The sequence below is a fragment of the Melanerpes formicivorus genome, unplaced genomic scaffold (assembly GCF_026170545.1).
Source record: "Melanerpes formicivorus ecotype bairdi unplaced genomic scaffold, bMelFor1.0.p_v2 SCAF_2, whole genome shotgun sequence".
Taxonomy (NCBI): Eukaryota; Metazoa; Chordata; class Aves; order Piciformes; family Picidae; genus Melanerpes; species Melanerpes formicivorus.
The window spans coordinates 45,227,101-45,254,500 of record NW_027142354.1 but is presented as its reverse complement, the minus strand read 5'-3'; the positions used below and the strand labels follow the sequence as shown (position 1 = coordinate 45,254,500).

Sequence of the window (27,400 nt, the reverse complement as noted above, 5' to 3'; positions counted from 1 at the left end):
AAGAACTCAGTATCTCTATCCATAGTAACTACACAAACCAAAGGTAAGTTGTAGGGCAATTTGACCTTCAGGCACTTGACTTTTGGGATACCAAACCCACGGGTTTTATTTGTTGGTCACAAGAAAGAAAAGCAGGAAAGCAGGTGTAAAAGTGAAACCCATGCACAAAGGTGTTTTCCTAGGAAAGAGACATGTGCTTCTCATGTCACCCACTGCTCCTTTAGCAGCCCTACCCCTGGATTAACTGCCTTCTCATTATTTTTAAGCCCTGTTGCTCCAGTTTGTTGTGTGTAAACATGCAGTTGTCATCATTTGGAGCACATTCATGTTCAGTGCAATTTCATGGCATTGTGTGTGCAGGAGAGCTGGGTTTCATAGAATCATAGAATTGTTTCAGTTGGAAAAGATCTCTAAGATTCTTGAGTCCAACTGTCAACCTAATGCCACCATGGTCATTAAACCATGCCCCAAAGTGCCATGTCTACATTTCCTAGCCAGTTGAAGGGTGTTACCAATGATCACTAGCCAGGATCTGCCTCATGCTTTATCTGGAAAGTTTTCTCAGCACTTGGTAAAACTTTCATCTTCCAGGGAGTTTTCTTTAAGGGTAATAGAGACTTGTGTAAGAAAGTAAGAAAATTATTTCTGTACAGGAGCAAATTGGATAATACCAATGCAGGCATGTCACCAGAAAGAGTGATGGCTTGTCCACTGTAGGAATGAAGAAAGTAGTTTGTGATTTTCACCAGCTGGCTAGTTGTGAAAAATGTCACTGTGTGTGGCTGCTAATCCTAATTGATTTCATGTTAGAGCAAAGCTGAAGTTGTTAAACAGTTTTATGGCACTAATTAGAACATAGGGAAAAGCTCATTATGTGTGGGCAGCACAGGGGGTGACAGATCCATGTGGACGCTTGTTCTCTGTTGTCAAGGGCAGAGTGGTGTGGTGATGAGTTGTTGCCACCATCACAACACTTCATGGATCTGCTGCCTTCTGGCAAATTTGCCAGAGATGGCAGGCAACAGTGTCCTCATTATTCCTGCGTCCTTCATATGGATCAAGGAGGAGGCCTCCATTCAGACTGACACCTCATTACCATAAGATTAATGGCCTGTTCACCACATTTTGTACTGTGTGATCTGTTGAGATGGGAAAGAAGCTGCTTAATACGATGCCCTTTCTGAAATGTCACTCTAATCTTTTATTAGTTTAAGGAGTGGAGCAAAATAGGATTAGCATGGAGCTTGATGGGAAAGGATTAGGTTGATTGAGGAAAAACTGCAGCTAAAGAACGTCAAAATGGGCCTCTAAATAGATTAAAAGACTTGTTTTCCTTAAGGGCTGAGGAAGGGAGAGGAAACCTGCTTCTCTGCTTACAATCATAGGATTTAAGGGTAGAAGGCGTGAGTGGATCTGGTTCGACCTCGCTGTGTATCCTGTTTGACTTTGAGCTAAGGCATAAGCTCTGTTTGGCTAAGACATGACTTCCAGCTTGGCACTGAGTTTTGACAGGAAACCACCAAATAATGGAAAATCCCCAGTTTCCCTTAGCAGCCTGGACATTGCCATTATTCAGCCATTGGCTATAATTTCTAAGTTGTGTCACTAATACCTCCTAGATATTTAAGAGGCTTCCTCCAGAAACATGCAAGTTCTTTTATGCCTTGTAGTGGCTCCATGAGTTTATCTGCACTTCTAATTGCATTGTCTCCTAACTTGCATTTTGATGACATGAATAGCTGATTCAGCCTGCTGCATTTTACCTAAACCTTAAGAATTGAAGGGACTCTTTTCTGCAACTTCTACCATTGCTAATTTTCCATGGAAAATAAGATTAGTAGAAAAGCCTGCAATGTTCAAATCATAGCCCCAGCATTGTTAAAACAATTTGTGTTTTTACTGCCTACTCCCTGCTGTCTTGTTTAGACACCTCTCTTAAATCTCAGTCTCAGCAAAAGTGGACTGATTGCCTCTAAGAAGCTCTGTTTAAAGACTATTAGATTAATCTTCATAGGCAATATCAGGTGCTATCCTCCAAAGGGGTCCACTTCTTAGAAGAGATGAGCAGTGCTTTGGCTCTTCTTTTTCCTCAGAAGAGTATGCCAAAAGAGGAGGAGGCCTTAAAATACTGTCTGGTGGGAACTGTGCCAGCTACAGCTGCAGGAAATCTACAACTGACCTAGTCCTGTGTTGTAACTGTAATTCTTGAGTGCTGTGTGCAGTTCTGGGCCCCTCGATTTAAGAAGGACATTGAGATTCTTGAACATGTCCAGAGAAAGGCAATGAGGCCTGGTGAGAGGCCTTGAGCACAAGCCCTGTGAGGAGAGGCTGAGGGAGCTGGCATTGTTTAGCCTGGAGAAGAGGAGGCTCAGGGGAGACCTTATTGCTCTCTACAACTACCTGAAGGGTGGTTGTAGCCAGAAGGGGGTTGGTCTCTTCTCCCAGGTAAACAGCACCAGAACAAGAGGACACAGTCTCAAGCTGTGCCAGGGGAAGTTTAGGCTCAAGGTGAAGAGAAAGTTCTTCACAGAGAGAGTTGTTAGCCATTGGAATGGGCTGCCCAAGGAGGTGGTGGAGTCACCATCCCTGGAGGTGTTCAAGAGGGGATTGGACATGGCACTCGGTGCAATGGTTTAATAGTCATGAGGTATTGGGTCACAGGTTGGACTTGATGATCTTTGAGGTCTCTTCCAACCTTATTGAATCTTTGATTCTATGATTCTGCTGGCAACTTCAGGTACTCCCATGATGGGATGTGGGAGGTCATGGGCAAACCATCTTACCTGTAATTCTCCATCAGAGTGTCCATGATAAGATTTGTTAATAGTACTTAAGAACAGTAAAATTAGCAAAGTAATGTACTTTGGGGATGAAATAAAACCTGTTGTCAGACAGGTTGGGAAGCCAGCAGCAAGTGAAGCATACTTGGTGGTAGTTTTCAGTAGTATTCAGCAGAAGGGTGCTGGAAGGATGAAGTACCCCATGTCTTACATTGCAAAACTCTCCCCCAGACCTTAACATAGAGCCAAGCACAAAGTTTGTACCAGACACATGGGGTGTGTGCTCTGAACTTACTGTTGTGGTGTGATCTGATGGTGGCCCAAGCTTGTAACACTCTTCTAAGAGGCTGGGAACATGGATGTGGTATAACAGGAGATTGCAGACATGCCAGCAAAGAACCACTCATTTTATCTGCTCTCTGAAGGCAGGTTGTCTCTGGCTTTTGGCTTGGACCTGTTCCTGTGTCTGAGGTGCTCCTTTGAGGAAGCAGAACTGCAGTATAAAGTTAGTCTGGAAAAGCCCAAGATTAACTTGCTGTACATTCAAATTTGCTTCACATGTGTTCATTCTTGTGGTGTGTTTGAATAGAAAGGTTAAAGTTGACAGTGGACTTTTCTTTCATTCCAGTCAGATAAAGGTCAGCAAATATCCAATGGAAAAGACTACCTAAAATACATTGTCATTTAACATCAAGTTAGAAAGCGATGCAAGTTCATGCATGAATATGCAATGATTGAACTCACCCTTTTAAAAAGAAAAGCTGACTGGTCTGCAGCTGGAGCTCTTCACGTGTGAGCTGCAGAATAATGGTTTCCTGGGCATCACAGTTAACATCTTACAGAAGATCCATTTCTGAAGCAGGATTCCTATTTGTTCTTTCTTTTATTCTATTTAGTTATTCTATAGATGCTGAAGCCCGTTTCCAAGTGCTTTATTGACCTGCTGGTTTCTGCACTGGTGAGAGTTACTCTCCATGCCATGACAATACCGAGCCAGCAGTGAGTTCTTCAAATAAAGCACATATTTTACATAGATACTCTACCTTAATTTAAAGAGGCCAACTCTATGTGCTACTTTTATTTACCACCATGCTCCACTGGTTAAAAGCTTGAATTAACAAAGACTCTGTAAATCTGTAGTGTCAGCAGTCAGCCATTGATACCGCTATCTGTTTAACTGTGTTCTATAAGGAGAGCTTCCTATTTCCAATCTTCTTTCCTCTATCTGTTCTGTGAACCTAAGATAAAAACTTACTCGTCCTTTTTTTTTTCCCCTGATAGATTTTATGCTATTAGACAATCATATTGATTTGGATCTTATATTAATCCTTCCTAATAGAAATGGAAAATAGATATTTGACACAAACTACCGATGTAATTCCCTGCAGAGTTCCCAGATTGCCATGTTGCATACAGGCTGTCATATCTGGTACAGAGCAAGATGCAGACGTCACAGGCATAAAATCCTATGTTTGCATCCAGGCTTCCTGACAGCAGTGAAAAGGAAGGCAGCTAGGAAAACATAAGAATTAATTGTATTTGTCTTTCTGCAGAGCTTACACCCAAATTACATTATAATTCCTTTTACAAGTATCCTTGCATAATCTGTTTTCAAAAATTGTACATCATTAAAATTATGTCCTATAGATTATATAATTCATTTCTCATGGTCTGGTTGATTCTTACATGGCGTAGATGGATGTTCTTGTGGTTAAAGCTAAAGGCCCAAAATAAGGGAGCTTAAATTCTTGCTGTATCTGCCTCATATGCGGTGACTGTGAGATGACAAATTACATCTGGTTCTTTGTGCACAACAAGTACAGACATGCACAAAACCCAGAGTTTCCAAAGGATGAGGTTCCTTCTCCCTCCAGGCTGTAGATCAGCACAAGACTTACTTTGTCAGCATCTGTAAACTTCCCATGCTGTTCCACAGAACTCGGGCTCTGCCCATGGTGGCTGGAGCCCAGGCAGCAGCCCACATGGCCACTGGCACTTCTTGTCCAATAACAGGCCCCTGGCCATGCCGCTCCTGAGCTGAACTTTGTAGTACTCGAGGACTTTGGTCCTCTGCTTAGATTTCATAGCCTTCTCCTCTGCTCTTCTGGTGCCGAAGCTGAACAGTTGCTTTGGTGATAGGAGGACTTGCACATCGTCCAGAGTTACAGGAGATGAGATTTTGTGTAATCATCTCTTTAGCTACAGCTGCTTATCAACAGAAAAGCCTGGGAGGCTTCACTATTAATTCACTGCCTTCCAGGCAGGAATGTGTTGTTGGAGTGAGAGCATTAATTATTCTTAGGATCATTATTAGAGCTTGTCAAACTCAGTTTTTACTAAGAGTGTCTTTGCAGAGCTCACTGCATGACTGGCCCTTTTCTTCTTAATACCTTCATAGTCTGCAGCTTGTGCTGTGCCTGTCCCTGGTGGGATTCCTGTTTGATACTTCTGGATGGTCTCTAAATAGACTGTTTTTTAGAGACTTCTATGAGACATCACTGAGCTCTTAACAATTCTGCACATATTTGCAATTCATTTTATTCTCTGTATCACACACTTATGTTTCTCAGGTACTCCTAAGGGATTTTGCATCAAATGTAATGGAAGAAGCCAGTATTAATCCCTGACCTGCATGGTGAAAGTTGTAAAATTTGAATGTACTTATGCATCTTGCATGAGCCAAGGCAAAGGACAGATGAATTATTTTTTGCCTTTATAAAGGACTCTGGTGTATTTAAATGGGACAAAAAAGACAAGTGTGTGAATTGTTGTCAGACTACAAACATTGCATTTCTCTAGTTCTTCATGGATTTGTGTGTAGTAGGATGGTGAAAATGTAAGGCCAAGACCTTAAAATTTCATCTAACTTTTATCATTAGATTCAGAATCAAATATTTGCTTTCATGAAATTCAGAAACTTTCTTCTGCTGAGATGAAGCTTTAGAAGGGTAAAGTTTTGTCCTTCAGGCTGCCTGAGGACAAAATCTTTGTAAGCTGAATTAATTTTCCCTTTGTAAATCTCTTCAGTATCCCTTGCAAGAATGACAGTTTTCAATCTCTCCTCTCTCTCCTTGCCTCTGCCCAGCTCATTTTCTTTGGTGTAATATCTGGGTACCCAGAAACACTGTGCTGCAGACCCATAGCTTTCACAAAGCAAGGTCTGTGTGCTAGGTATGGGAAGTTCGGAATAGGTCATCTAACGCCATTTGCCCTGTGGTGGTGACAGAAATAGAAACTGCATTTACTAAGTCCCAGGTCACCTTTTTCAGCACTCAAAATCTGGGTCTATAGGTCTCAGTTGCTCTCAGATGTCCCCTGTCAACAGAGGCTGGGCTGTCGCAGTCTAGATAGGTTCTGCCAGCATCCAAGGGCTGCTGATTTGCCCGAAGACCTATGACCAGCACAGGAACATACTTGTCTTCCCCTCAACACTCAGCACTGAACTTTGGAGAACTTATGGCACAGTCTGTGAAAGCAGAGCTCAATAGCTGCTCCTCTGCCACAAAAGGCTTCATGCCATTTCCACTCATTATTTGAATTATGACTTGAAGACAAAGCAGAAATGTTATGTGTATCCTTTTGATCAGGAGTGTGGCCATCCACACCATCGCTGTCACCTTTATTGATATGTAAGAAAATCAGAGTACTGCTGCAGACCCAAATCAACTTCAAGCAGGTGGCAGAAGACAAGAGTTCCTTCTCCCAAGTCACCTTTGAAGCAGACTGCTGGCTTTAATGCACAGACAACGTAATGGTCAGTAGTCTGTGTATTTTGTTAAGCAAATGGATTAGATGGTTTCTAAAACAAACACCTATAAGCTGGTCTGTACCCTGTTACTTCAGCCACTGCATACCTGTCCTCTGCATGGTCCAACTCGTCTCACCCAGCAACAGCCCTCCAGATGAAGGGGACAGCAGGGAAGCCAGAGCAGATGTGCTGTGTCCATCCCCACTGGTTGCTGCATTGGTCAGCAGCCCCATAGGAAGGGTTATACAAAACAGACGGAGTGCAGTACACACAGGAATTTAACCTTAGTACAACAGCATTATAATGCTGATTTCTTTCAGCACAGAATAATAATAAAAATGTAATGGAGTCAGCAAGATGTCAATATTAATCCCAAGAAGAAATGAGAGTCATAACTAAACAAACTAAACAAAAGCCATTGGGGGACAGCCAAAATGAATCAATATGTTCGAACACTCTAAGTTCAGCCTCTGTGTCAGAGTCTAACTTCACATCAGATTGACACCATGCAGCTCCTCCGTCTCCTGACTTTACTGGACCCTTTAGAGGATTACACCTAAAGGTGGAAAGCAAATTATTCCCAATTACAATGTTTTACTTTGCAGTGGAGAGTGTTAACCATTCAGTTAATAACATCAGGTCTTTTCAAGAACATCAGAAAGGAAGATGTTTTGCTCTTGGAAGCCTACTGGACTCTAGAATTAACTCAGCACCTTGCAGGTCCTGGCTGGTTTTTATGTTCAGGGTAGTTTTAGGTTTATGTAAAAATAGACAGTAAGGCAAAAAGTTGTTCTCTACAGTGATCTGACTGTGACTAAAAATAATGTAACTCGTATCATCAAAAGAAAATTGCTGCTGAAAATGCAGAAGAAATTAAGGATTTCCCATTTGTTAAAGTTGATTGTGTTGAGTTTTAGCTAGTTCAATTCAAACCTTAAAAGTGCCCAGCCAGACCAAAAGTTACTGTGACACAAGAACTATTTTTCCATCCCAGCAGGTAACCCAACGTAGTCATTAGTCTGTACCATGGCCTTACTGTTTCTTGTAGTGAGAGCATCAGTAAAGCCATGAGACTAGTCCTGGCAGCTCCTGAGCTCTCAGGAATTACTGCTGATGTTAGTCCACCTTCAACAGTCAGTTTGGTTTCTGTGTGCTGGAAACAGGCTTTTGTGCTGACCCCTGTTTCCAGTGAGTAACTAGGAGACAGGTATGCAAATGTATTTCAGAAGGTATTTGCTTATTGTCCTACAGGTTGTCAGTCCAGTTATGTGTTGCCAGAGTTGGTTAATGCTGTCATCAGTACTCATTTCAAGTATGTTCAGAATAGACAATAAGCCTAATCACAGCCAAAATTACTTTATAAACTTCCTGTGCACGAATGACTGGCTCATGGCTTGGGCTGTGAGGATTTGCCTTACTACATGTAGCCAGCTAAGACAATGTGTTTATTTATTTCTGTCTATAAATTTCATGTAAACATGAGGACTAACACAAAGTTTAGATGTGTATCATGTGTGATAGATTTGCATCCTGTTTATCCCAAGTTCTGCATTGAGGAGATACAGTCTGTTAGCTGTGCAGACAGAACTGGCACTGGGGTGATCACAGAGGTGCAGCATGTATTTCAGTGCTTCTTCCCAGTATGGAAATGTGACCCACAGCTCTGCATTTGCCAGAATGCCCCAGGTCTGCTGGAAAAGGTGGCTATGGCAGCTGCCTGGTCTGGCTGCTGAATAGCAATGCATTTTGTAGGAGGAAAGGCATACAACTGTAGGTATGTTGCCACAGATATTGTGGCAGTTGCAAAAACAATTTCATTTCCTGACCATGCATCAGGTTTTTAAAGACACAGGGTTTTTTTCCTCAGCTTCCAATTTCAGATCAAACCCATCATTCTCTGTCACTCTAATTGGAAGCCCTTTTAATTGTGGTTTGTAGTGGCCCTGCTCCCTGCTGCTAAATGGCAGACACCTTCATGTTTTCCAGAGATGAAAAGGGCATAGATGGTGTAAAGTATTCCCCCTGATGAAATGACTCTGAAGTCATTTGATGGATTTCCTCATCGGAATCTGAGATTTGCTATCCAGTTTAATGGCAGGGCTGTTGTAAGTAGTGTTTGACTGGTGCTAGAATGTAAACCCAAGCATCCTGTTCTGTTTGGAGTCCTGGTGGAGCAGGGAGCTGCATCCTGGTGTGTGCCGCACCGCTGTACACATACAGCGTGGCCTTTTTGCTGGGGAGGATGTGGCAGTTGCTGCTGTTGCTGGCCCTGCTGTTCTGCCAGGGCCTGCCTTCCTCTGTGCTGCTTGCAGTGTCATTTTTCTTAAGGATAACTGGTTTAACGAGTCCCAGTAGCACTGCAGAATTTCTGTGTGGTTTTACACTCTGTGTTTACAGGGTTTGTTATTTTATATGATGCATGTTACAGTAAAGACATGGGCTGCACGTGTGCTGTGATGTGCCAACCTGTGCTGCTGGAGTCAGGTGGGAAGGCCCAAACACTGTGACTGGTCATTCAGGAGAGGCCTGGGTCCTGAAGACCTCATTCAAGCTATTTTAAACAAATTCGTGGTCAGCAGCGTAAAGCATTCAGCTCTGCAGAGACATGGTGATACTTCAGGAGACCAGTGCGGCTTCGGCTCCCCAGCAGTGGGTTTGGAGGGAGGAGTCAGACCTCTTGCCCATGTTAGGGACACTGAGAATTCACTGCAAACAAGGAGTGTTTGCCCTGGCCATGAAGAATCTAGGGAAAAGGGTCAGGATTGTGTTAATTGCATGTTGCAGGGGTATAAAAAAGGTCCTTGCTTCTCCCTCAGAAGGTCTGTAATACAATAACTTTCACTGTTGGCAGGGGTGCTGCAAGAATTGAATTATGGCTGGAAATTAGATATGCATAGCCTGGCCAAACGATCATTAAGGGAGATACAGTAATCAGCTGCCAGTGTTTAAGGGCTGTAAACACCAAGAAGAGAAAGATGGTTTATTTGGGTGGTCTACAGAGTTGTGAGTAAGGTAAAAGTATAAAACCAAGCAAATTAAAATGGAGGTATCAAGGAAAAAAATCTTAAAATGTTGAGTGCTCTCAGCCTAGGAGACCTAACACTCAAGCCACGTAAAACAGGACTGAACATGACAAAAGAGTGTATTTTAAGCTGAAAGTGAATTCAAGTGCTTTAATATATCTCTTTCACCTTATTTCCCAACTCTTGTGTTTCATTAGCATTTTTCATACTTTTTTTCTCAACATGTGATTTTTATTTAGCTTCTGGAGATGATAGTGATGTGTTATTGTAGAGGTAACACAAGCACTATTCCAGTTTCGATTTTGCCTTTGTTGCCATGGAGAAGTTTAAATCTATTTTAGACCAAGGACAGGAGGTAAACTGTAGCTTGGAAAGGTGACAAGCCATCACCACTGGCACCTGAAGTCAGCCTGCCACAGTGTGAGTTTCATATCTCCCAAACCACTAACATTTCAATGTGGCTCCCTGCAGCTCTCACCTTGTGTCTCGCAATTTCGTTACCCCTCCTCTGGTGCCTGCTCTTCCCACATGTTGTAAGCTCCCTAAAGCTCTTTTGGACATGTATTTCTGCATATTCCTTCAAACTCTGAATGTTTTCAAGGATTATCTAAGTTCAGTGTTCCCCATGGCCTTCACTCCCCAGTCACTTACCATTCCTGTGTTTGCATTGTTCTGTGCTTCAAATGAGGCGTGTCTCCATTAAGACAGAGGTCAGGGAAATCTGGAGACTGTAGCTAATGAAATTTATGTCCTCATCTGCATAATTGATGGTTATACATTTCCTCAGTGACACAGTTTGCTGTGATACTTGAAGCTGTTCTTGGTTTTGACTTCTCTGCCCTGCTGTTCTCTTCTGTCTACACTAAAGGTATATTGCACATCAGTGAAAAAAAAAAAATAACAATAACCCAGAGCCCAAATTTTACAAGTTCAAATTGAATGCTTTAATCCTTTAATGCATTTCTGTTCACTAGCATATTTATAGTGGCTCAGCTCTAAATCCCTCATGGCTGTTAGAGCAAGGGGAGGCAGTGTTTAGAGTATCTGTGTGTGCTTGGGGCTGGATTAAAGGGGAAAGAAAAAATAGGGGGGAGAAGAGAAACAGATCAAAAATGAGAGTAGAAATAAGTTTGTTCATATACTCTTTGTGGTTTTATGTTTAATACACATCCCTTTCCTTTCATTCCTGGAGTCTAAGACCCCAGCAGAGGCTGTGTGCTGTGGCATGTGCAATGGGACCACCAGTTCATCTTGCTGGAATTGCTCTGAGATGAGGCCAGAACCCTCTTTTGTGGCCTCCCATCTCTGTAAGGGCAGCTCTGAGATTCCCACCTGGGCACAGGGTGAACAGAAGGTGCTGGGCCCAAGGCATTCTCGTGAGTTTTGGAAGCTGGGCTCTCCTCACATGCCTGGCATTTCCCTCTTTTTTGGATAAATCTGATCAGGTGCCATGGCCAGCTCTCACTGAGGGTAACCTTGATGCAAACAATGTAATGGATTGTGCAAGACATGTCATCTGGGCTATGAAAAGACAAGTATAATGGAGAGGAGAAAGGTGAGGAATGCTGTGGGTTGGGGAATTGCGCATGTGTCCCCTTTGCTGGGGAGGCAGGGCACTGTAGGATGGTAGCTCACGAGGCACTCCTGGAACAGCCAGCTCTGACTGGGATCTCCCCCAGCACTACTGATCCGGAGAGATCATCCTGCCAGGCCTCAGCCTTTGGCTGTGCATTGAGGGCCTAGAAGTGATTACAGTTGGCAAGGAACCGAAATGGTTTCTCAGCATCAAGTTAGTTGACAAGCCTCAAGTGAAGGTCCTGCAAAGACCATGAATAGCCTTGTGCAATGGCTCCTGGGATGGGCTTGGCGTAGCAGGAGAAGCAGGTCTTGGAGAATCTTTGTGTTACACAAAACGGATCTTTTGATTCCTTTTACTGCTTACTTTTAGCAAGCTTTAGTTATTCAATTCCTGAAAATCCTTGCTTACACTTAAAGTGTTTACTCTTCAAACCCAAGTCCTTCCTTTCTTCAACAAGAATCTCTTGAGCGCCGTGTAACGGCCAGAGGTGGTGGCGCCAAGCACTGCAGCTGGGAGCCGGCTGATGATCCATGGCTGCCTGTGCCTTCCGCAGCGCTTGGGCAGATCTGAAGCCGGGACCCGGTCTGGGGGTGCCGCCGGGAAAGGTAGTTGGCTTAGCTTGATTCCGCCAGTCGCTGTCCCCTCGCCTGCGCTTTGCTTACACACACCGCTTCCGTTTAACCGTAAAGCACGAAACCCTTCGCCACAGGGCCGGGGAATATCACCTCAGCTGTCCTGGGCCTGACGGGGGAAATGCCGAGCCACACAAACTGCACTTGCGGCCGTTCCCCTGCCGGCTGGAGCTCCGGGAACCCTGGGGGCGGAGGCAGAGGCGAGGCCGGACCTGCCGCGCCGGCACCGAGAACCCGACCCCGTCCGCGGTGCTGCAACGCCCCCTGCTGGTCACCGCCGCGCCCTCCGCCCGAGGTGTCACCCGCAGCCGCCCGGCGCTCGCCCTACAGCTCTCGGTGTCTCCCCGCACCGGTCCTGTCCGCACCCCGCAGCTCGCCCTCGCCACGTCCTGCCAGTCTCAGCCCCGCAAGTTAACGCCGGCAGCCCTGTACCCGGAGCGCCGGTGAGACACAATAAGCCCTGACTCGGAGGCAGGTGTTCGCACGCTGCAGCAGGAGGAGCTCTGCTGCAGGAGGAAGAGCTCTGCAAAGTTACCTGATGCACAATAAGACTTCAATTAAGATTTTAATAAACCCTCGAAGGGAGCTGGGTCAAGAAGAGGCCCCTCTAAAAAAAGCCAAGCACAGCAAGTTTGTGCTGCACTGTGATGCACTGTTCAGCGTCTGTGGCTTTCTTCCCTTCATCTCTAGCCAAGCCACTGTCTCCAACTGTCTCAGATGATTGTGGAGTCTCCTAAAGGCCCCACTACATAAGCACTGAGGAGAGTTCATGCAGCATTTCTCTCACCACTGGTTTCGCCCCCAATGTTGTTTCCATCTCTCTTTCAAAATCCAAAGGCATCTGAATGTCTGTCAGCAACAGCAGTTAAGTGTGCTTTAACACAAGCATCTTCTGGCTGGGGACTTCTGCAATCCTGGCTGTCCACATTCATCCTTTCTGTCACATGTTTGCATCTTCTCAAAAGGCACATAAGCACTTTGCCTGTTTTGACTTTATCTGCTTTGCAAAACTTTGCTGCTGGGTGATGGCACTGAATTGCTTTGTCACAAAGAGTTAGTTTGGCAAAGTCCAAGCACAGATTATTTTCATCCAGAGTTAAAAAGTGAGAGTCAGGACTGAGTAATGCTCATCCAGTGTACCTACAGACAGGGACCACTCCTGCAGTGGGGGGACCTCTGTGTGCTGCAAGGTGTGAACACCATGTGGGGTTGCTTCCGTTGCCAGGGCATGCAGACTTGTGTTTGCCTGCTAGCCAAGGCATAATCTGAAAAAGTACACACTGTGGAGGAGTAGGTGATTGATGCCTCTGAAATCCTGGCCTGGGGAAGAGACAGCCCTGCCAGATGCGATAACGTTGTCCTCTGACAAATGGTCATAGCTTGGCCTTCTGATAATTATGCAGCTTTGTGCCGTAGCTTCAAATATTGATCCCACCAGAGAAGAGTTCCCTGTCATACAGCCATCCACCTATCCCACCTCCTCCTCATTCAGCTCTCAGAGCCAAGGGGGGTTGGCTGAGCTTCTTCCTTTTGTTGGCACTTTTCGTAGACTAACAATGACAAACACACATCTGCATTTATCTTGCACCTTTCAGCTGGGAGCCTGAGTGCCGTGCCCCTATGGACTGAGCATTGCGACACAACAGTTGGACGTGCCGGGAACATACAGGGATCACCCGGTCGGCGCGTTCCTGTAACACAGCTGTTTCTTGTACTGTGGCAGATACTTAGCAGAATGCAAGAATATCTAAACAGAAAGTTTGGGCCAGTTGTTCTCAAACTTCTTGGAGTTCCCCATCCATGAAGTAGTTTGCTAGCTGTGTGGGCCCCAGTACAGTAGACGGGGGTACAGTGACGACCGGCTTGCTTTTCCAAGGTGCAGGCACTACATCACATGGGGTAATGAGCCTAGCGTAAGTCCTCAGCCTCTTATCCTGACCCACACAACTCACTGCACTTGAATTGGCCCTGATACAACTGTAGTTTGAGCCAGACTGTCTGCTTGATGAGATGGATCTGGGTTTTTATGCAATATCAAGCCTTAACTATTTTACTTAAAAACACTTCAGACAGTACTGTCAGCTCCAGGTGCCTGTGACTTGGCCCCCTGGGGCTCCCTCATCATGCAGAGGATGGGCAGCAACCACAGCCCAGCTGCTTTTCCCCCAAAGTTCAGCCAGCAGAGCTTTCCTGGGAGCTGTTCTGCAGCAAAACCTCCCCCACCACCACCACCATGGTGCATACCTCAGGCACTAAAACTGCTTATATACTGCTGTCATCTTCTAACTTTGTAATCTTATGTAAACTTTTAAAGACAGTTGTGTTCCTGATTCATCCCCAAAACCTGTGGAGTACTGTAGTACAGCGCTACTACAGCAGTACTGTAGAGGCACAATAGCTGTGCTCTCAAACAGTGGTGCACACTTCAACAATCACATCCTCAGAAACGCCTCCAGTGCTAACTTTGCTAACTTTCTGCCTAACATTGTCAGGTTGTTTCCAAAAACAACTGAATTCTGGTCATTTCCAAGTCATGTAATTTATTTCTGAAGTTGAGGTGCTATTTCCTTACACATCAGTTATGCAGGAACCGGGCCTAAAAATGGGCAGTGTGTCTTCTACACTGGGAGGTAGACACATCTAAAATGTGATTCATCCTTAGAGATGAGTCACTCCTGAAGTGTGCCTGCTCCTCTCCGCTGATAGTGAAGAAAACCTGAGTCAATAGCACAGAGACATCTACACTGCAGCTTTACAGAACACCTGACCCGTGACTTTGTAACTTGCTGAGAGAGGATGCTGAGCTGATGGGCCATCTGAATGAGCAGAAACTCATTCTTACAACTAAGCTTTTACATTTTAATGTGGCATTTACCACTTGTGCAGCAATCCCAAATCCAGGTTCTTGGCTAAGCAGTATCTCGGCATGCCTACGGCCCACAGTTGGTGTTTTCTGTCTTCATCCATGTGCAACAGTATCGCCACTCAGCTAATGAGCCTGCTGGCAGGAATTTGAAGAGGGTGCTTGGAGGCCAAGCTTGAGAGGTGCTGGCAATACTCTGCACGTGGGCAGTTTACATAGCCCACAGTCTAATTTTGGCTGTAACCACTACTGCTATTAGACCCTCATTATACTCTGGTGTTTGAATGCATATGGAGCAGAGGCTGCACCATTTAATTATATCTACAGCACTGCAAAAGTACCATCATGTCTATAACTACAAGCCTAATCTGAAACTCTCTTTGCTTAACATCTGCTTTGAGAAGTGAAGTTACCAGCTTGTTTTAGAGAATTTCAAAACGCAGCAGAAAGGTTTTAGAGCTGAAACTGCCCTGAAAATAACAAAGTGGTAGCGTGATGCAAGTTGAATTGTGTCACTGCACCTTGTCATTTCTGGGACACTGAAGTGAAGGTGAAGATTGTATGTGGAGCAGGCCAGCAAAGAGCTGTTGTGTTATCTCACTGGAGGCTTCAGACGATTGAAAAGTCAGTGTTAAAAAAACCTGAGCAATCAAATTATCTTGTCCCCCATCTCACAATTCCTGTTGTCTTATTCTCAAGCCTCAGTTTGCACCTAAATGTTTCTCCAAGAGGAATGGCAATTTGTTTGTTTTCGGGTAGGACTGTATGTACTGAGCAAAGTACCCTGGTCAAATACAAGCCAAAAGCTCTTGAATTCCTTCTCTGGCTTTAAGAAACAGCCTGTCCATATGCACTATATTGTAGTTACAAGATACTTCCACTGTGAAGCAATGCTGATTTCAGAAGGCCCCGCTACCTCTTGCCCAAGCTTGCAACAAGGTGTCAAGCAGTGTACTAGAGGGGCAGCAGGCTGTGGCTGACAGCACAGAATAGGCGAGTTTAAGTCCTTTTCTCACCAAACCCGAGATACCACACAGCTATATCCTTGCTTTTCTGCCCGGGGAAACACACCTACAGGATCTACCGTCCTGATTAGCTGTCTTTTCCAGAGCTATATATGTGTGGGTACTGCCAGCACAGGCATCAGCAGGGTTTATATTTGTACCTTGGAGGCTGATGCTAAGGAAATGTTGAGAACACAGTGACCGTAAAGAGCACAGAGTGGGAGCTGTGCCTTGTAAAGTGTTAGCAGGACACAGGGTGTCACAGGAGCAGAGGCTGTTCATTGTTAATGTAATCTTCTAATGCTCTCTTTTTCTTTTACTTGCAGTGTGGAAACAGTAAATGATGGGCAGTTCCATAGTGTGGAACTGGTGATGCTGAATCAAACTCTAAACCTGGTAGTGGACAAGGGGACTCCCAAGAGTCTAGGGAAACTCCAGAAACAGTCTTCTGCCAACCTCAACACACCCCTCTACATTGGAGGTAAAGTGACTTGCTCGGGACTTGGAAATTTTACTATGTCTTCTCAGAAGCAAATCATCTCCATCCTACAGAGAGGACTGTCAGGGGTGGGTGACAGAGGGGACTAGCAATTTGCTGTTCCCCTCTGCCAGAGGTTGCTTCCCCAAACAGAGAGCCTGGAAGCCACACATCTGCTGTTCTGCTTCATTGCCCACTAGCAACCTACCACACAACCAGCACAAGATCACACACCAGACCAGGGAAGTTAACCCCTGCACAGCACAGGCATTTTCTGTTAGACAGCTACAGCAAGAACAATCATTTTGTCATGTCTGAAGTGTTGGGAACTGGCTGGCACCAAGATGTTGCGATTGAAGAATAATGAGTATCTCACTGATTCGGTGTCTGGATGCAAGAGACAGAATCAAGACTGTGCACTGCCCAATTGATTTGTTTTCACCAGAAGCACCCCCAGCAATATTCAGGACTGGATGTTGAATCTCTCCCTTTTGGTAACATAGAGTTCTTGAATTTTTAGCCAGCCTGTTTTAAATACAAAAGTCAGCAGAACAATAATAGACTCAGAAAGTCTTCTGGCTTTTTTCTAATAGGATCATTGAAGCCAATAGTACAAACACTTACCAATTTCCCTTAGTGCTGGTCAAGCATTTTGTAAATAATTCCCTTTAATAGCACTTTTGTAAAAGAGCCCTGAATATTGCCCTTGTAAATCAGAAAAGTGGCTAATCTTGCTTTGTGCGGAGCTGAACTTTTGTAATTGGCTCCTATTAAGAATGTCACAGGCTATTAAAGAGCATTATGCATCAAAGAGAATCTGCTGGTGAGGCCATCACAATTTCTCCCTCTAGCACAACATAAAAGATACCAACCCTACAGCAATTTATACTTAGGGAACTCAGGAAGCAGTCACATGGAAAAGTTTTGTTAATGGGTGAGCGTTGTGGATCAATGCTAATTCTCAAAAGGCAAAAAAAATGCATTCACAGGACAAATCTGAGACCCTAAATGGAGGATGATTTGATAGCATAAGCCAGTGGGTTCAGTGGAGACTTTTTTATTACCCATTAAAAGTAATCTTGCATCTTTCTAAACCCTCACTGTTCTGCATGTGTTACCTCTCTATGTGTAGCATTCCTATGGATACCAGCTGCCCTTCCTCTGCAGACTGGTCAGTTAAAGGGATGGGTTACATTACCCAGAGCAACTGTATCTGACCTGCACCAAGCTTTAAGACAGACCCCAGCCTCCACATGCCCACAGTTTTGTCCATCTCTCCAACCGTATCACCTGGTCTAGCAACTTTCCTCCTAACACACAGAGAACAATGCTGGATTTGTTTTAAGGCCATCTGTAGCAATGGAGTTACTTATGGACAGCAAATTCTGAGGCCCTACACAGTTGAAGACAAAAGCACTTGCCTATGCTAATGCAGTTCTATGGCCCAAGTGGGTGATAGTGGGGAAGGAATAACATCCAAAAGAATCTGATGGCCATCTGAGTGTGTGAGCTTCTCTAAGCACTGGGACAAGATGGAGGTTATTCACCACACAGACTGGCTTCCTAAAGTGCTTTTACCTGTATCTGGAGTTCTTCAGCACTAGTTTCAGTGGGGGGCACTCGTACTGCTCCCTGCCTTAATACTGTGGTCTGGTCATGCATGACTATCTTGCTGTACTCCGGGGTAGTAGCCACCTGCTGGCAAATAAAGATACTCTTAAACCTTCCAGAAGGATAATTGCTATTAACCTAGAGACAGAAGGAGCATTAGCTAAGGGCAAGAACATATGGCCACTGGCCAAAAAAATGGGTGGGTTATTCTTTCTTTTTGTCCTATACTTCTTACATAAGCTTGGGCGAGTGAGTTCATTTTTGTTTCTTTCCATTTCGAGAAAGAGGACAATGAGCCTGTGCTACCTTACAAAGGTCCTATGCAAACTAAGTCTTTAAAGGGGCTGTGACAAAAGAAATGTTAGCAACTATAATTTATTTGCTGTCTTTGTACCTATGAGTAAACCTTCCCTTTTCATTTATATTGGAAGGGATCCCGACCTCTACTGGGTTATCTTCACTGCGCCAGGGTGCAGATAAGACACCAAATGGTTTTCATGGATGTATTCATGATGTCCGCATCAATAACGAGCTGCAGGATTTCAAGGATTTACCACAGCAGTCAATAGGAGTCCTTCCTGGCTGCAAGTCCTGTAACATCTGCAAGCATGGTATTTGCCGGTCCCTCGAGAAAACAAGTGTGGTTTGTGAATGTCACCCAGGTTGGACAGGCCCCCTGTGTGACCAGGAAGCTGGAGATCCATGTCTTAACCACAAGTGAGCTCAAACAAATGCTTATGGGAGGGCAGAAGCTTTATGGCTAATGTATATTTCACATTTCTTCTTGTAAAACCACATCCGACTATTTTTGGAGGTGCTGGGTTCCCACAAAAATTACTGACAGTTGTGAATCAGCATCCATGGCAGCTCTCAGTTTCCACTTCTTGTTCTGATGTTGCTCACTCTCAAAAGGGCTTTTTGTCCTGGAGGAGCTAAGGTTTAATGCTGCAGGTCATACCTTTGGCTGTGACTGCACATTACAATTGGAACGCTCCTGCTGACAGGGATGGCTTACCTCTGAGGAGGTGAGCACCTACCCAGAGGAGAGATACCTGTGAGCAGGAAGTACACAATTGAGAGACACATTCACAGCAGCATTGGACCCAGTATTCAGACTAAACCCGTGAAGAGCATTATACCCTCCAGCGTGAAGAGTTTCAGATTTCCCAAACAGCTGACGTACACACTATGCTCTGAAACACCCCTTTCAAAGGACAATTGTAACGGCTAGGACACAGTTGCATGCAAAGGGAGCACGGTTCAAAGCCTCAATAACCACATCTCCATCAGGGGCACTGGATGAATAGCTTGCTTACAGCAAGTGCTCAAGGGAAGAGGCCAGGCAGATCAGCGGTCTGCATAGTTCAGTGGGGTTTCATAAGCAGATGGAAGTACTTTGATATTTAGAGGCTGCTTTGGTTGCACAGTCTGTGGAAGGCACTTTCCACAAGCACGTCCTTTTGACAAGTAAATTGACATGAAGGATAATCGCTTTCTTAAGGGCAGAAATGTAACTGGCACACTTGCTTCTGGGTCTAATTCTGGAAAGTGCTGAACCCTGGAAGGTGTTGAGAAGCAACTAACAGTTTACAGACCAAAGGCATGAAGACCCAAGTGAAGAAACATTTGGAGACCCAAATGTTTCATTGAATTTCCAACATCAGCATGAAGCAGTCATGCTTGTACAGAGATAAATAGGAGAGTTCTAGATGTTTCCATGCCATGGGATTGTTTCTGTCATAATCCAAGAAGGGTGATGCAGTCTGTAACATAACGCCCTTGCTAAGGAAAGTAAGCTGTGTGTATGTTACTGCTTGCATACTGCTCCACCTTTCACTAAATCACGTCAGCCTTTTGAAGTTGTCTCTTCAAAGCTAAGTCCTTTGTGGCCAGGGGAGTTTGGTGCCCTGCTGGCAGGTATCTGCTCCAGCAGTCACAGATTCATATCTGTGAGGAAATGCAAGTGTAAAAATCAGGCAGTTGATGGTAACAAAAGTTGCTATCCAAGCATATTCTGGGTTAGTAGGACAGAAAATACTGCTTTTATGTAGCATTTTGCATGTTTTTGGCCTGGCTCAAACTGCTTTTATTATTTGCACTTTTTAGTCCAAAGCTTATAAGTGAAATGTACAAGGACTCAAGCAGAGAACAATTTTGAGGTATCAGAAACAAAATAAATAAGAGAAAGACAGGGAGTAATGTTAAGTAGAACCAGGACCTGATATTGCAAAGGCTTACAAGCCCTGAGTAGTTTGTCCTTGGCTGGACAGTGTTGCTTTCTCCTCTGTCCTCAGTCCATTTCAAGTCTGTCCCTGTCCCAACACTGGGGATGGTGTCAGATAAAAAGCTAAGGATCAACACCCCTCCCTGTACTATTCCTCAGTAATACCAAAGCTCACTGCAAACCACATGAGCCACGGAGCCCTTTGACTACAACTGCCTGTCAGTATAGCTGTGCATAGCTTCTCCTTAGGCACCTCCACGTATCACATTGGTTTTCATCACCTGATATTATTTGTAGAGTAATGCTGCTAAGGAAGCCTGGCCATGCAGCTTGATTGTTGGCACTTAGTCCCATGTGCTGCTGCTGTAAATGTGAGCTGTCTTGTGTGGACGCCAAGCACTGGTCCTTTCTCTCAGAGGCACCTGATGTTTTTCAAAGCAATCAGTTAGGATCACAAATTCTAAATATATTCTCTGAACACTGTCCAGTATTCACTGAAAATTCACAGTTTCTGCAGAGTGTTTGACAGAGAACTGCTGGTTTTGCATTAGTATCCTGGAATTAAGTGGGCAGAAATGTCAAAACCAAATGTCCCTGGGAAAAGGAATTTTCATATCTTACACAGGGCAGCTCTAAATGCTTCTCTTTCTCTAGGTGTCTGCATGGCAAGTGTGTGGCAGCCAATGTTGCTTACACCTGTAAGTGCATGGAGGGCTACACAGGCATATACTGTGACAAGAAGAACAACTCCTCAAATCTCTGCAGGATTCTGAAGTGCAACCATGGGCAGTGCAAGATTTCTGAGCACGGGGAACCCTACTGTGAGTGCGACCCCAGCTATAGTGGAGAACACTGTGACAGAGGTATGCTTTGGCACCAGGCTGCTGCAGCTCTGCTGTGCACCTTTCTTTTTCTCTCTGCTGCATTTGGGGGTAACTGGCAAAGAGGAGAAGATAAGGCTGAGTCAGGCTCTGCAGGGCAATACAGGGAGAAAGGAACCACATAACAGCTATCTAGCTGCTATCCAATAAACGGAAAGGGGACCATCTGTAGCAATGAGCTTTATTCTCAGACTCTTGAATCCTCAAGTTTTGCTGCTCTCAGAATTCAGATGGGATGTTTAAATGAAAGGTGGTTGTGAGGCTTACCCTCAGTGAGCAGTGATCAGTTAATGGCAGTGCTGGGAAAGGAGGTCTTACTCCGCATACCAGGGGCTTCTGCAGATGACATGAGCAGGAACTGGAAGGCAGGAGGTACTGCTCATCTGAAGTGGCAGTGAATATCCTCAGCTTGCTCCCTCTGATGCAACTAAGTTTCCTGGGGAATCCCAAAAATCATGCTAGGGTTTCCTGATAGGGTAGAGGCCAAATTCTTCTGCCCTGACCCGAAAAGACTCACTAGAAACTCAGTGAGTTGTAACTTTATCCCTTCTGCCTAGTTACGTTCCTGTACAGAAGGAAAGACATGGCTTTAGTTTCATTTAGTTTGTGCCTTTCCTGTGAATGAACCACAGACTTTCCAAACTCTACACAGCCTCATCAAAGCTATCTGGCTGCTGTAAAGTGACTTTAGAACAGCACAGACCTTTTCAGGTATCCCATCTTGCTAATGTCATGCAGAGCAGGCTGACCTTTGATCCAGAGAAGCAGGCATAGTAAAACTAATTCCTATTTTGCAGGAGTGTTGCAGGATTCAACACTGAGCATCCATTAGAGTACATTCAGAACTGCTGATCAAAGCCAGCAGGCCTGCCTAGCCCCTGCCTTGTGCTGGAGATTACACATTTGTGTAACATGAGCTCTGTTTTGATGGCAGGTACAAAGCAGTAAAAGATTACGGTTCTTCTCATACCATCTGTTTGCCTTCAGTGTCATTACAAGGGCAGGGCAGCTTGCTGGTCTTTGGGGCATATCTGGCAAAAAAAAGCGACCCCCTTTTTAAATTTGTTTCCTTCTCATCTCCATTGTCTTACCAGAGAATCTCTGCCAAGGAGAGATAATCCGAGAAGTAGTCCGTAAGCAGCAGGGCTACACCTCATGTGCCACTGCCTCCAAAGTGCCCCGCCTGGAATGCCGCGGCAGCTGCAGCAATGGGCAGTGCTGCGTCCCTCTGCGGAGCAAGAGGCGGAAATACTTCTTCCAGTGTGTGGATGGCTCCACCTTCACGGAGGAACTGGAGAGACATGTGGAATGTGGCTGCTCAAAATGCTTATAAGCCATCCTCCAGTCTCTTGCCACTTTAATCAACTCAGAAGCGCTATCAAAATGGGACCTATTTACTTTCAGAGTGAAGAAGAAGAAGAAAAGAATTATTAAGTATATTGTAAAATAAACAAAAAATAGAACTTATTTTTATTATGGAAAGTGACTATTTTCATCTTTTATTATATAAAGTATCGCACCACTTTGGGTATATGTATCATATAGTGAGTTATTTTTACCATGAAACTTTTTTAACAGTTGTAAGAAAAAAAAAGCAAAAATTAAAAGTTAAAAAAAAATATATATGTAAAGAAAACATAGCCTAACAGAGCAATGTGGGGGTGACTTTATATGTGTGCACAAAGAACAAACATAAAGCTGTTCCAAGGACATGCTGCAGAACTGAGACGGGCTGAAGAGCTCTCCGAGGCTGTGGGTGGGCCTCCCAGAAGAGCAGATCCCCGTGACCGACACCATCTTGCCCGCTCGACACCTGAGAAGGCCTCCCCTCGGTCCCTCACCCTGCCTGATGCTGCCACCACAGGTTTGCTCCTGCTCTGGAACTGGTTCCCTGCAGCACGCTGGCACTGCTGCAGCTGGAGGCTGACTACGCTCTTTGACTCTTGTAATACTAGAATGCATCTTTTGCCATGCACGTTGTGTTTATCCGTGTTCACATTGTACTCTTCAGCAACTGTATCTATAGAGCACAGGCAGCTTTATCCAAAAGGCAACAAAGGGAAAGGAAGTAGGGAAACGTATGTTGCTTTGGGAAATTTGGTGGCAAAATGTGAAACAAGTGCTAAGTAATGCCTAATAAATGACATAGTACTTTTGTGTAAACTACTCAGCTATGTTATTTCCCAAGTTTGTGCCTTCTTGCCCCCAGCCTTGAGCCCTTTTTTGTATACAAAGTCTAAGGAATGCACTGCTACATAGTTTGTCACACCTTGACACTTTAACTTGGAAAGGTTGTAAAGAGAATAAAAATACTGCAGATGCCAGAACACTCCTGCAACAGTCTGGCTTTTACTCTCGCTGTCATGAGCCATGGGTGTAAGGTGGGCTGCAGCTGCCTCTTAGTCCATGCTCTGGTACTGAGCAGCTGGCCACTTTTCTACAGCTTTTTAAACGAGCAGAAGTTGCACTATGTCCATGTGAAGGTATTCAGCCAACACTTGTCCACCTTAGCAGCACTCTCTTCTCTGCACAAGGAGGGACATCACAGCACTGTCCTGTTTGGTGCAGCCCAACCAACACAGCCAAAGCTTTTCCTTCTGCACTGTTGTCCTGCAATTGCATCTCCCAAAGGACTCCTATTAACTTTAGCTGTGTTCAGAGCAAATGCTGAATAGGAAATGGAAATCAATGCAGGGATAAGTTCTCACTGTGAATGTGAGACAACAGTGAGTTTGAATTTTGGAGGGCTTTTAGCAGGGATACCTTTCAGGGTCAGCAAGTATGTGGATACCTTGAAGTCTCTTACTGTAAGCTTCCAACATCCCCATCAACAACTGTTCAATTATTAGTATAATTTCTTTCTTTCTTTCTGTAATAATATAGCAAGTATTACCATCCTTTCTTCTCCTTCTCTAGGAGAGGCAAAGTCAGAAATGATTCCTAACAGCTGCAGGTCCCTTACGGGAGTGCTCACTGGTCTCACCAGAAAGATTTCAGATCAGGGGCTTCAGCAAAGGATGGGTAGCACAGGTGAATCAAAAAACCAAGGCTTTTGTTTGACTGGGGCTTTGGGAAGAATGCGGCCCTGCCATGACAAGTACCAATGTTTATTTCCATTGAAGTCACCATTAGCTATCATGAAACTAGGAAGCTCTGACCTGTGTAGCATTCTGCCCCATCACTCTCCCCTGAAGAGCAGCAGTTTGTGTATATTTCTTTGTTACTACAGAGCACCTTGAACAGAAAGGACATAACCTATGTAACAGCAGTCTCACAAAGTGTCACTCTGTGGAGCCTGCAGTCAGTAGAACAGAAACCAATCACGAGTTAATGTGCCAAACTCTGACTGAAACAGGGAAGCTCAAGAGCCAAGGGAAAACTAGCCCTGGCTGCAAGTACTATGGGCTGTTATTTTAAATATACCATCAGAAGCTCATAGCAGCTGGAGTTTGTGGTATACAACAAAAACCAGCCAAACCCACACCTACGGGTCTTAAAGATCCATGTAAATGCAGCCCCTTGTGCAAATATGTGCCTGGCACACCACTACCATTAACATTTCATGCCCACTTCAAACACCTTAGTTTGCTGAAGAAGCATCTGCTGTGATGCAAGGCAGAAGAAATACAGGCTGAGAAGTGGCTTACAAGCCTTCCCTGTGTTCTACTGCATGATTTGTAGCCACTGCACTGCCAAGGCCCCCTCCTGAATGCTACCCAGAATTGTGTTCACTGCATCCCTTGAGCAGCAGGGCAGATGCTGACATTTACTCATGGCTTTGCACCTGTGAGAGGGTGCTTTAAAACTAATGACCTTGACTGGCAAGGCAAAAGCCATCAACCTCTTGTTACTACATCACTCTGGGATTTACTGAAGCCAAGCCTTTCAGCAAAGTGACCAGCAACAACCCAGCAAAGCTGGTCCTGTTCCTGGCCCTTTTTGGTCATGGCACTTCAACATTAAATGCTGAGATAAAGAACTAAGAGTGTCTATTTTGTAACCAAATTATGCCATATTTATATGCTTTTAGGCAGCACTTGCCATTGGATAGTGATGCTTTGTGTCAATGAGTCTCTGACTTGCTATAGAAGTATTTTATGTTAAGAAGAAAATGAAAAGCATTCGGATGTGCCAAAAATGTGAGGTTTACTGAAGCGTAATTAGCTCCCAAAGTTCCTCTGTAACCTGCCCAGTGTTACACTAGATTTGGAGAACTGTGGGTACAATGCAGTAGTTTTTACCTCTATAAAGTTTTAATATAAAGTGAAGAAAGCTGTGTATCCCTAAGAAATGGCAATGCAGACTGGTGTGAACTGATGTATTTTATTAATAGATTCTCATTGTGATGTAAGTTTAAATAAATTGTTGGGTTCTGGAAGACTGTAACACGCCTTGTGGTGAGATTATTTCTCTGTGTGTTTGAGGTGGTGTGTCTGGCCTTTTGGAGCACATGGGGTAGCCTACAGAAAATGATGGGGAAACTGCACATGTTCCTCTTGGACAAAGCTAGTCAGAAAGGGACAGTAGGTAAGTGTTTATGTTATGGCATCACAGCTTCATCTCTTAGGAGGCTTACACACAGAGATGAATTAAGCCACACAGGTTTTGAGCCTGGACATATTCTTCAATAAAATTCATTTAAATTCTTTATTTGCTGCTTGTTTTCCTTTTTTTTTTTCTTTCTTTTTTTCCCCTCCTAAGTCTTTGAGAAAGGTCTATAGCAAAAATATACTCCTTAGCTAATAACAGAATAAATGAAGAAATACTGGGAGTGGGGTCAGAGGAGATCTGACTGAGGAAATGGAAGCCACACAGCCAAGAGTGGATGACAGGGATCTTGTGATGTCCTGACACACATATGTAGGTATATTCCAGATTTGCCAGCACACCTCTGCAGCTGATTACTATTAGTGACCCAGATGTAACAGATTTCTTCTGCTCACCACATTCCAGCCTCAGCACAGAGTAAAACCAAGCTCCCACCCAGTCCTCAGCCTCCCCTCACCCCTGTCCCTGTGTAACACTCTCATATTGCTAATCATGCTTCAAACTATGGCCCGCAGAGTTGCCTTTTCCATGCCATGCAAAACTAGCCACAGCACTCAGCCAGCAAAAACACTCACCCCTAATGAGCATCATTAAGCCTGAACTATGAAGGTTAATTATGTAATTGTAGCAGATGGGAGCTTTTCACCTAAAGCAAACCCAGCTGAGACCACTATTAAAGCTAGTAGGAACTCTTCAAAAATTTCTAGGTTCTGGATGAAGTAATTGGTTTGTGCAACAGTTATTTGTATTGCTCTCGGCTCTGCAGCACACAGGTTCCTCGGTGAGCACTAAAGCAGCTGCACCCAGAAGTAAAATGCTCTAGTTTACTTCTGCTTGCAGCGCTCTAGGTATTGCTTTGCAGCCATTGGCCTGAGGCAAGCAGTGCCGAGGCACTCTCACGTCCTTTTTGCTTTCTTAGATAAGGGATCGGTGGTGCTGCTGCGTTCAGGGTGTTTGGCTGAGGGTTTTGTGGTGTTCTTTGGGGGGCTTGTCACGTCTGGTCTCTGTGACCTCTTCTATGAATTGCCACCCAATGATACCTCTCAACCCCCACACCCAAATCCACCCGCACAACTCCAGACCCGCCCCAGCCAGGATGCCGCGCTGCGCGGGATCCGCCAGCAGGTGGCACCGCAGGGCGCGGCCCAACTAGCTCAGCTCGGCGGCTGAGCTAGGCCGATGGAGGATTTCAGTTGGAGGGGACCTACAGCCACCACCTAGCCCAACCGCCGAGCAATCCAGACTGACCGAGCTCAAGCAGCATGTTGTTAAGGGCCTTATCCAACTGCCTATTCCACACTGACAGCCACTTCTCCAGGAAGCCTGGTCTCACCACTCTCTGGATAAGGAAATGCTCCACAAAGTCCAGAACAGCTCTCAACCATTCCCACACATCTGTTACTGAATCCCAGGGAGAAGAGTTCAGCACCTCCCTCTCCACATCCCCTCATCAGGATGAGGAGTGGTGAAACACTGGAACAGGTTGCCCAGGGAGGTTGTGGATGTCTCCTCCCTGGAGGTGTTCAAGACCAGTTTGGATGAGGCCTTGAGCAACCTGGGGTGGTGGGAGGTGTCCCTGCCCATGGAAGGGGGTTGGAACTAGATGATCCTTAACGGTTTTAAGATCTATAAGATGATCTTCCAGCCCAAACCATTCTATGAATTTATGAATCTATGAAGCTATAGAGAGCAAAGAGGTCTCCCTTTAGCCTCTTTCTCTCCAAACTAGACAAGCCAATCCTCATAGCAGCATATGTGACATAGATGTGACACACAGATTTTTCTGGGGAGTTGTAAAAAGTAATTTCTCTTTTTGTTTTTTTTTTTTTCCTATAACATGAACTTCCTAGTTCCTAGGAAAGAAGCCTCTGGTGTCCCCACAAGGTGCAACTTGGTATGGGGTCACTGTGGTTAGGACCTTGCAGTTACCTCAGGGGTCTTCAGGGACCAGACGCAGGAGGATGACCCCACTAAGCCCTGGGATGGCACATGTGAGACCTGAGAGTGTCCAACACCCCTCCACAGCAGG

The 27,400-nt window shown here is 44.8% G+C and overlaps 1 protein-coding gene across 2 annotated transcripts in view; it reads left to right on the top strand.

Annotated features, from left to right (window-relative positions):
• SLIT3 (slit guidance ligand 3) overlaps positions 1 to 25,473 on the top strand; it is a 517,496-nt gene extending 492,023 nt beyond the window's left edge. For both annotated transcript variants that reach the window (XM_068158541.1, XM_068158532.1), the window contains 4 exons: positions 15,956 to 16,110; positions 18,150 to 18,435; positions 20,597 to 20,805; positions 21,918 to 25,473. In XM_068158541.1, coding sequence (XP_068014642.1) covers positions 15,956 to 16,110; positions 18,150 to 18,435; positions 20,597 to 20,805; positions 21,918 to 22,156 — 889 coding nt within the window. In that variant the 3' untranslated portion in view covers positions 22,157 to 25,473. The remainder of the gene's footprint in view (positions 1 to 15,955; positions 16,111 to 18,149; positions 18,436 to 20,596; positions 20,806 to 21,917) is intronic.
• The last annotated feature ends 1,927 nt before the right edge of the window (positions 25,474 to 27,400 follow it).